Genomic DNA, 10763 nt, shown 5'->3' with positions numbered 1-10763 from the left:
CTGCCACGTGTCCGGATGGGATGCAACAAGGCACGTGACCGTGTCCCCCTTTGAGTTGAGTTTCCATCAAAGCATTTTTTTTATTTTATATTTTTATAAAATAAAAAACAACTTTAACCTGAAACACATTGAAAATCCAAATTTAATTAATTTAAAATTAAAATAATAATAATAATAATTCAGGTAGAGTCAACTGATTATACAATTAAAAAATGATAATTAAACTATATGATATTTTAAATTATAAATATGCCAATTATGAAGCTCAACAAATAACAAAATAAAAATATATAGTAATAAAATAAATAACAACCAAGTGGGTTGATGGATATGGTTGAATTAGGTTAAGTGTGGCATTTTTCACATGGTTATTTCTTTGAAAAAAAAACTTTTAATAATATAAAAATATTAATATTTAAATTTGAGTTTGAAAAATAGATGTGATATTCAAATTTGATTTAAAATTTACAAATATAAATAATTTTAATTTGAATTAGATTCAAAATAAAATTTGAATAAATCAAATAGAATTAGATTCAAATAAAATTTGACTTCGAATTATTTAAATTTTAAAATTATTCAAATTTAAATATATTTAAATTAAAATTATATAAAAATAATTAAATTCGATTCAAGTCCAACCACGAATGGCATGAACAATCGAACATAATATTAAAGTCCAAATAATTTTAAAAAATTATAGAACATGTTCAAATTCAATATTTTCAAATACAAAATAAATATTTTTTTGAAGCCAACTCGAAAAGCTCAACAGGATCAATTCATTTGCTCTTCATTTATATGAAGTCAAATAAACTTAGGAATCATTCAATTTTCTTAGATAAACTTTAATTTGTTAAAGATTTTATCAAACTGTTTTTTAAGCTGATATTGTTATTCTTAGAATTTAGTTAAAATATTAATTTAATAAATAAATTTTGTATTATTTTCATTTCCAGGATATTGACTTTTTTTAAATGGTATACTAATAATTCCATTTTAAGCGACAATTTAAAATCCCGTAAATTTAAAATGCATATTGATATTAATTTTCAAAATTTCAATTTATGACAAATAATCAATCAGCATTTAAAAACTTTAATTTATTAATTCAGTGGTTTTCAATCAAATTAACTAACTGAAACAATATGAACCCATGGGAAAAAAACTGTCAAACAAAGAATATAAATCAATTTTCGTACCTTAATTTTTTCAATACAGAACTATTCCAACTTTCGATCGTTTTTCATTCACATTTCCAACACATTTTGCAAGCACAGGTCGATCTGTATCTTATGCCCTAACAAAAAAAACACAGTTCTATCAAATAAAAATCAAATTGCGCCATTGTCAGCTGACAAAGATGAGCAAAACTAAAAGAAAAAGAAAAAGAATTGATCAGTAAGATCATCTAAACATCATTACCTCGAATTTAACTGAACAGCAGCCAAACTCCAGTAATTGGAGTGAGGTCTTTCTTCATGTCTGTCATTCATTTACTGAAGAAGACAACTAACAAACGGGAGGGATACAAGAGCAATAGCTCATCTTGGATATTGTTCAGATTCTAGTATTTGACCTGAGTTTCCTGCAAATTTTCTGGAGGAAAATCTCTTTTGGTCCCTCCTGGCACATGCAACAGATCGTTCGCGACTGCTTTCCTCTGCATAACAAAAATAGACTATTTTGAATTTAGTGTTGCATGTTCAACTTTGTCAGTCTCTTCGGTTGCCTTGATCTCCAACAATTCCTGTTGCTCCTCTTCTTTGTTTTGAGTCTCAGTTCCAGCTACTGGTTTCTGGGGCCTGGTGGTTGACTGTTGGTATAGAACACCTCCAAACATGCAGATTAGTAGGCCGGTTGTACCGATCAAGGTTGAATGTTTATCCCATATAACCAAATTTATCACGACGGTGAGGAGCTTGTTCACGATACCGAGCACTGTGAAACCTGTCGCCGAGATTGCTCTTCTGCAAGAAAACCCAAAGAAGGATATTGCCAAGCCAAACAAACATGACAATGCCACTGGCAAAATCACACTGAAAGAGTACCACTTGTATTCATCTGATATATCATGTGTAATCTTTTTTAGCTCCCCCATTATAAGCAACTCCAAGGGGAAAAGCATCAATGCCTCCAAGTTGTTGTACAGCACCAGACCCCATGTGTTGAGCCCTATGGTCATAACGACATGCTTTATGTACACAAAATCTATTGACATGCTCACGAGATAAGCCATGGCCCAAGTATAAGCAGTTACTGTGAACTGATAGTCAGTGAGCACGTAGACAACACTGCCTGCAAAGATGGTTGCAAGAGAAAGCCATGTCTTGGAAGAAGGCCAAGGCTGCTTAAGAAATACAGTCTCTCCAACAGCTACGAACATGGGAACCACCGAGCGAAACACAATAAATGTATCCACATTGGCATGGAGGAGGAGCTCGCTATTGGTAAAAAGTGACAGGTAGAAGATGATTGCAGCAGGTAAAAACTTCCACATGGTAATGAGGTCCAAACGATCATGTTCCATGAGCTTTAACCAACCGCAGAGCATAACACCAAATGCACTAGTAAAGTATTGTAAAGCTGTCAAAGCACCTGGGTATGGAAATTTCATGACTGCCCATTTATTGATTATGGACAACAGAGATGCAGATATACAATAGCCAGCAGCTACACCGTATACTGACGCTTGATGTGCAAAACCTAGTAGAGTGTCCTTCCAGGATGAAACACTTGAAGATGTTGAAGAGTGTCCATTCCCACTGCCAGCATTAACTTTCAGAATCACATCGTCGCCAGACATCTGGATAGCAGAACCCATAATCATCACATAACATGAAATTGATAAAAGAGATGTCTGGGAAAACAAAAGAATGAAAAAAATGACTATTAAAAAATGGCAATAAGAGGAAAGACATGCTACAAATGAATGACTCAGCATCCAATCTAGGCACATAATTATCATTTATAGCTTCAAATGAAAGACCGAACATCTAATCACCAACTGATCTTCACATATCATTTTCATACCTTCTTTGTCTTTGCCTAAACAGAAATAGATTATTTGTCACCTGTTCTTGAGGTTTTCCTTCTACATATGTTTCAAGGAACAGTATGAAACAGAAAGAAATTGAAGCTTCAGAGATAATGTGAATCTTATATCTCAGTAAATCATGGTAAGAACAGTTGAAACGGGTAAAAACAAGATACTTAATCATGGTTAAACAAAACATATAAAATGAAAAATTAACTCATTTTGGACCAATTGATTCAAGTGTCTCCCTAGAGCAAGAAACTACTAGCTGCAGTTCCAAATCTTTCAGTATGCCTATTAAAAGAAGGAAACATCACTATTGTCAAGTTATAAGACACTCACGTGGTTTGAACATTTTTCAATCCGATTGATGTTGTAGATCACAGTGATAATCTATTATCTATAACACCTCATAATTCATCTTTGTTTTAACTTGTTGTCTACCATATTGTCCATGCTGAGAATGCAATGCAAAATGATCACCAACCAGCTCACTGGAATATCCATTTGTCACAGAACTTAGCTATATGCAAAAGCTGAGCTGTTCCACGAAAAAAGTCTTAAGGAAAACGACAACAAAATGCAAAATTCCCAGATGCACAAAGATGCCGGAACGTATTCCAAAAGAGTTATTGTATCCTTCTGCTAGTAAAAGCAGTAAATCCAACTAAAATTGTACCAAAAATTGCTGAAATATTTTTAGTTGAGGAACAATGTAACCGGAAATCCAGTGCTTATATGACAGAAGAACTAGATAACAACCACCACTAACACAATCATCACGAGACTGAAGACCGTCTATCAACTCTTTTCTATTAACAATCCATAAAATATTCATCGTGCATAATGATGAAACAGAACCACTCCGAGAGAAATCGAAGGTCTTCAAGACCTAAAACTCTGGCAACGAACTTGAGCAATGATCCATGTAAGCGCAGGAATGCTTTAACGGGCACACATTACAGATATTAAACTGATAAGCTAATGAGAAATATTACCATCCATAAATTTCCAGATACTGGCGCCACACAACACATCCAGTAGATCAGTAACCAAGAATCGAAAGAAAAAAAAAAGAGTTCATACATCAAAAAAGGGAAACCTCGAAGGAATCAAGCAATCCCTATGAAAATCACAACGGCGAGAGAGAGAGAGAGACAACCTCGAAGGAAGAAGGGGGGCTTCGTGACGCCGAAGTCGTTGGTGGAGAATGGAGTGAAGCATCGGCGATCGGCGACGAGCAGATCTATCGGAATCGCGCTTTCTCGTCGGAGCGAGCATTCGGCCCACCCTAACCATCTTATTGGGCCGGCCGCTAACTTTGATAATAATGGGGGCATTTTGGTAATTTCATTAACAAACATTCACGTGTGCAGCACGTGAATTTTTTGAAACGCTAAAGTTGAGCGCGCGTCCTTCCCTCTTCATTGCCACGTAACCCAGTCCGTGTACACGCGTCAAGCCAGCGGAGACCGCTGCCATCTCGCCGCCGTCAAGTCCTTCCTCGGAGCCGCCGGCGGAAGAGAATCCGGTCAACGGCACAACCGCGCCGGGCAACGCCCGCGACTATCCCACGACTGAAGGCGCTCGCCGGACCGTCGACTGCATGACCGGGAACAGGGAGGCGGCGAGGAAATGGATCTCCTTGGCCGGAGGAACCCCGCACCGGCATTCTGGCAGGGAGAGCCGGTAAGCCGCCGGGGCAGGGGAACAACGTCGAAGCTGCCAAGTATCCCTAAGTTTGAAAGCTTATTCTTCAAGGTGAAGGTGGATGTCATCGAGGAAGAACAACGGCCGACGCAACGGCCGACACATTCAAGCAGACGATGACGAAGGCGACGCCGACGGCGGTGGCTGAGCAGACAACAAGAGAAAGAAGAGATCAAGAGGAGAAGAAACTGTAACAACCGAAATGGCAATTCAATTTACAGACACAACCACACTGCAAATCTTGATGTTATCATATCGAAAAGCAAGAACAATGAAAGAACACTGGAAATGTGGAGATCAGAATGACAATGCATCAGCTCCCATCGTTCTCCATAGTCTGAGTTGTCGGAGCAGCAACCGGCGAGAGCGCCAGAGTGGGAGAGGAGCCATTCGACCTCTCGCGAATCTCTCGGTACTCTTGGCAAAGGGCGCACAGATGGCAGAACAAATGCGTGGGCAAGTCGCCGCACGGTGCTTCCTATAAGTAATCAGTCATTGAGTCTTATCCCACTAGATAGAGTCGGCTATATACATTTCTAACTGCCTACCTGCAGGTTGTATTTTGCACGAAGTGTCTTGCGATATCCGCAGGCATAGCAAGCGACCATCGATCCAGGGACTCCGGCGAGCAGGCCTCCGGTGAAGAGACAGCAGAGGCTGTTGACGAGGCCCCACAAGATGAAGTGTGTCATGCATGACCCTGCTAATGTGCCAGACCCAAGGAACTCTGCATTCTTCCCGAAGAGGAAGCAAGGGCAGACAGTGCCAACACAACCTACAATAAAGGAAAACAATGAGCTTCCTCATGAACTTTTTACTGATTTGTTATTAGTCTCTTTTCATCAAGTTGAAAAGAATCTAGCCACAAGTGTATGATCACAAAGATATAGTTTAGATTTCGATAACCCTCAAATGAAAGTAGAAAGTAGTGACAATCGCGCTCGAGGCAAAAGCAAGAGTTCGCAAAAGGAATGATATGGCTTAAAAGATGAATATGCCACTCGCTATGATTGGGAACATTCACATTTCCACATTGATTTCAGTATTCAAAATGAATGTAAACTACATATGAAAATTGTTGCCATAGATCTAGAATCTCCATGTTTATGAGCAATTTTGTGGTGTGATATGAATATTATCCTTTTCTATTGCATGAAAAAAATGCACCTTGAATTTTATATTCTTCGTAAACAAGGATCAGAGGTCATACAGCTCTGCATATCGTCAAAGCAAGCACAGATTCCAGATGACCATTGTGTTGGATCCTGCATTGTAGATTGGTGATAGTGAACACCATTTGCATGAGTATTTTCGGTTTCGGTATCCTCCTGATTGAGAGGGATGTATGGAGGAGGAACATAGCTGCCTGGTCCTTTCATATTAACTGAAAATTAGATCACATAAATAGTTTCAGGAGATGATTCAAATGAACTTTCAAACTTACAAAAAGAAAATAGATACATTATGAATGTAGAAGATGCATTAGAAAGATCAGCAGCATCAATAGTTCAGCATAATAAATCAACCAACTGTTATTTTCGTTCGAGCAATATGACGAGGACATTGACTGAGTTTAAACAGAAAAACTGTCCACTGCTTCATAAGCAATCTGTTATCAATGGTGATTTTCATATCTTTTGATTAAATCAAAGTAAGAAAGATTTAATGTCCTACAAAAACGCAAAGACCATATTTTAGATGTTAGATTTCTAACTGAAACTTTCCACACCTTCTCATTATTTATATACACAAAAGATATGATGATCCCTATTGGAGGAATTGAGAATATGAATTTAATTGGCAGCGTATATATCGAACAATAGCAATTTTATCCTCAGTGATTCATTTCCAACATAGGCATCCATTACATTTCCACAATAATGTAACAAGCAAAAGAGGATCCTTTTTTTTTTTTTTTTTTTTTTTTGCTGTTACTCAGAGAATGTGACTACGTAAACAATATGTCCATAATTTCTTGTATGCTGTGTAAAACTTCAACCAGAGAAGTAAGAGTGCAACTATCCCAAATTAGTTCCGAAGGTTGGTGAAAAAGAAAGAATATGTAATATGTGAGATACCTTACGACAAAACTAAGAACCTTTGTTAAATCTTTTGTATGACTAGACGGCTTGAAGGAAGGCAATAACCAATGAGCCGTAAAGGATCTATTTAGGAAGATAGACAAACCAGGATAGATAGAAAATAAATAAGAAAATATAAATTTGCTTCCTTATTGTCTATTAGGGAAGATAGAAGGTGATAGAGTGTATGCTGCTTATGTTGTTTGCTTGGAGAAAAGATACAAACTGAAAAATATGCAAAAGATCATCTTATCCATTGTATGATCATTCATCTTGATTGCCACCTTAGTTCAGTCCTCGACACATCACCTGGAAAGTCATTCCTTCTCCTTTGTCTCTACTCTTGGAAGGAAGGCATGACACTCGCTAGGAGTGAACCAACATAGACCAAGGAATTTAAGATCTGCATTATCAGATTTTGGTCTCAACAGTCAACTCAAAAACTCATCTGGTTTGATGATATGAGATCAGCCAGCTCCTTCCTTTTCTTCAAACATTCTCTCATCTCCCTCTAAGACAATTCAAGCCTGGTTTGATTTGGAGGGAGTATGGTTTGGTTTAGAGATGATCTGCCAGAACAATGGCATAAACATAAATGTTGATGTCTGAAATGCTCATGCTGCAAAGTTGGTCCTTCCACTGATCAAATACAAAACAGAAAAAAAAAATTGGTTGTTTCCATAATGCAACACAAGTAGAAAACCACTGCACAGTCCCCCACTGGATTTGAGAATTTCTAATGTTTTATCTCTTAGTGCTTTCTTGAAATTTTTATGCTAATGTTTAACTCCTTTGATTGAATTAATTATAGCTTTGCATATTTATGAATTCACTAACTGTGAACTTTGTGACTAATTCATAGAAGATGGAAGGTTGGTTTCAATTCTTTTCTTTTCAAATCTGTGACCTTAAACTTGATTTCTTCCCCAATGTCTGTAGATTTTCTTTGTCCTTTTTTGTCAATGGCCATAGAATAAGAGAGCTCCTGAATCTGCTCTCTGTGACATGGGCACTTGCCTTTCTCTAAGTGCTATCAACTACTAGAGAAGTTGCATGATCAGGTTTGGAATAGCAACATGTATGAATCAAAGATATTGAAAATAAGAGCTGAACGGATAGCATCAGAAGGTATAGAAGAGAAGGAGCACATTTTTGTGTGAAACGGGAGAGAGGGAGCAACTATATTATCTCTACCACACTGGAAGCTCGCCGGAGAGACCAAAGGAAAGCCTCCTGCAAACTAGACATTCTAGAGAAGTGGAGTGCGAGAAGGTACATGCTTAGTGACTGACTTCCTTAAGATTGGTAATTAAATTTGTCAATCAATTCACCTACATTTTCTTCCCAGTTTCGAAGAAATACGATTGGTAAGACAGAAAACATAAAAATTTCATCTTTTGATCCTCCCTCTTTCTATTTTCCTCAACTTTTTCCACAAATTATTGAATTCTAACATCAGCACTAACAGATAGAATATCCGATCATATATAGAAACCTCCACAAACTACAAACTTCACTAAATAACACAAACCAGATCCAAAACACAGTGATAAGGTTCTTCCAAGAATGCAAATCTAAGATTTGCAGAGTGACACGAAGATTATAGAAAATTTCTGAAAAAAAATCCAACTATGCGGAAGTTTCTAACACAATAAAAGTGGAATCATATTAGATTTTTCTTACCAAGCGGATGAACCAGTGGCAATAGATCAAAGAGGGCTTGCACCAATCTAATTGAAGCTTCGATTGCTCTTCTTCTCGCCAATCATCAATTGAATGAATCTAGGTTCCCAGATCAAAGTCGAGAAGAAAAACTAGAGGACGAATTACAAATTGTTATTGCACAATGGAATCTGCATGAAACAATGGAAATTGCGTGAAACAAAGAAAGATATGTATATATTAAAAAAATTATAAAATTGGTATTTTATATTTTGGGGGATTTTTTATTTAGTCCCCAAAATGTGACGATTTCCATCGGAAATGAACGAGAATTCGTGGAAATAGAACAAAAATTATAAGAAAATAAACAGATCCTGAAGCAAACTGTGTTCCTCCGCTTCAATCGCATTCAAGCAGTCGGAAAGCGAGCGAAATACTCGGGCTCGATAAAAAAAAAATCAGCTTTAGGGGCAATAACATGAATCAATGACAAGGAAAAGGAAAAGGAAAAAGAAAAGATTCATACTGTCCAGGAAACTTTTAACAGTAATTCGAATCCGATCAAAATCTAGATGGCATACAGATAACAAAAGGGCATTTTTCTTTCCTATTAGCAAGCAGGAACTTGGCGTCCGTTAGGGCTGACCAAACCGATTAACTAAACTCCCAGCCGTCGATCCATCCTAAGATCGCAACAAACCAACAAAAACCCCGGTCAACAAACACCAATAAACCAAAGGGCGGAAACCAACAATACAAAAAGGCCGCCGAGATCCACCGGGGAAGGAGCACAGCGGAGATCATCAAAAAGGAAGCACCTTGAAGCAAAAATCCAAGCACAAATCGCACCTTTTTTAGCTTCCGCCACAGCCTCTAACTTAAACCCCGCATCCACGCGACGCAGAGACAATCCCTCGGCTTTCACTTGGACGGCGAAGAAGATAAGGGACGCATACAGAGGGTCAGATAGAGATTAAAATAGCAGAAAAGGAACAGGGCGCGAAGGCGGTGGTGGGATTCGCTGCAGCAGCTTCGCTTCTTCCTCCCCTCCTCTCTCACTCTCTCTCTCCTCTCTCTCTTATTTGCCTCAATGCTCGTTTTGCTGCTAAGCGATGGGTGGGATGCAGCAAGGCACGTGACAATGCGCCCTTTATTTTTGAGGGACAATATCATGAATAACTTTATATAATCATTTTAAAATTATTATAGTGGCAATTATCAATAGCTACTTATGAACAACAACGATTGAAATACTAAATTCAATCTTAAATAAATTAAAAATAATTTTAATCAAATTTGAGTAATTTTATCAAGTCAATAAAAATATATAAAATAATTTTAATTAAATTAGATTTGTTTTATTGTTATTAAAAATTGTAGTAGCTTAATCTACTATGATAAGAAATAAGATTATTTTTAAGATCAAAAATATATGTAAGACCATACTAAATTTTTTTTAAAAAAAACTAAATATACAATTTTACTCCTTTAAAAATAAAAATTTATTTATTTTTATTATTACTATTATAAATCGCAAGCAAAATTAAATATCTAAGTGAGGAGTTAAAGGTGGGCCAAGATCGGATTGGATTAGGCCCAGGCCCAAAATACACTTTAATATTAGTGTTTTTTTTATTTTAATATGTTTTCTAACATAGCTTGATAAATCTGAAAGCCCATCTCAGATTTTTCATCTAATGAAAATATCCTACGGTGTATCGTGTTCAAATTATAGTCGTCTAAATTTAATCAAAATTTTCTGATTAATTATTATATTTTATAATTTAATTTTTACGATATGATTAATCTTAGAAATGATCGATCCTATGCAAATTTCTCATCAATCAGGAAGCACAAATGAAATAATTAGCACGGCTAGTTAATTGGGTAGATTGTGAGTATAAAGAATTGATCCACTTCATCAAACAATGAAAAAGGATTAAATTGACCCTTGAGACATAGTTGACTTCGTTACGACATAATAGAGTTGCTGAAATAGATAAAGGTTTAATCTCAACAAAGTTGAGATAATGTCCTTCTCTATTGTGACTAACTGCACCTTCTCGATTTACCTCCTTACAGATAGTTGTGGAGCCGACTGTGTGAGGGCACTGGAATAAGGGATTTTATCAATCTATTTAAAAATAAATTTTAATAAATTAGTCCATGTGGATTACTAATCTAGACGGATCAGTTCATGATGGACTTGAATTGGTAGGTTGAGATGAAAAATTTTAAAATTCAAAAGTAATGTGAAAAATTCAACTGGTAGG

At 36.6% G+C, this 10763-nt stretch overlaps 2 protein-coding genes across 4 annotated transcripts; both read right to left on the bottom strand.

The window, feature by feature from the left end:
• Window positions 1-1223: 1223 nt before the first annotated feature.
• LOC141817512 (GDP-mannose transporter GONST3-like) lies at window positions 1224-4317 on the bottom strand. 2 transcript variants are annotated; one of them, XR_012600836.1, is made up of 3 exons: window positions 4200-4317; window positions 1426-2806; window positions 1224-1300 (listed from the first exon to the last, which is right to left on the bottom strand). XR_012600836.1 is itself a non-coding variant. In XM_074705155.1 (2 exons), the coding sequence occupies exon 2, from the start codon at window positions 2804-2806 to the stop codon at window positions 1682-1684; it is 1125 nt and encodes a 374-aa protein (XP_074561256.1). In that variant the 5' UTR covers window positions 4200-4317; the 3' UTR covers window positions 1317-1681. The 2 variants fall into 2 exon arrangements, 1 of the variants encoding a protein (XP_074561256.1); XM_074705155.1 differs by lacking the exon at window positions 1224-1300 and having other exon boundaries at window positions 1317-2806.
• Window positions 4318-4938: 621 nt separating this feature from the next.
• On the bottom strand, window positions 4939-9535 carry LOC141817513 (cell number regulator 5). 2 transcript variants are annotated; one of them, XM_074705157.1, is made up of 5 exons: window positions 9340-9535; window positions 8512-8681; window positions 5958-6131; window positions 5296-5522; window positions 4939-5225 (listed from the first exon to the last, which is right to left on the bottom strand). In XM_074705157.1, exons 3-5 carry the CDS (start codon window positions 6124-6126, stop codon window positions 5061-5063), a joined length of 561 nt encoding a protein of 186 aa, XP_074561258.1. In that variant the 5' UTR covers window positions 6127-6131; window positions 8512-8681; window positions 9340-9535; the 3' UTR covers window positions 4939-5060. The 2 variants fall into 2 exon arrangements, with proteins under 2 accessions (XP_074561258.1, XP_074561259.1); XM_074705158.1 differs by having other exon boundaries at window positions 8512-8642.
• Between the last annotated feature and the right edge of the window lie 1228 nt (window positions 9536-10763).

The sequence above is a fragment of the Curcuma longa genome, unplaced genomic scaffold, assembly GCF_044706935.1.
Source record: "Curcuma longa cultivar G26 ecotype Majalengka, Jawa Barat unplaced genomic scaffold, ITB_CL_G26_1.1 contig_20762, whole genome shotgun sequence".
Taxonomy (NCBI): Eukaryota; Viridiplantae; Streptophyta; class Magnoliopsida; order Zingiberales; family Zingiberaceae; genus Curcuma; species Curcuma longa.
Note: the sequence above shows the minus strand (reverse complement) of the source record. Positions and strands in the feature narration are given on the sequence as shown.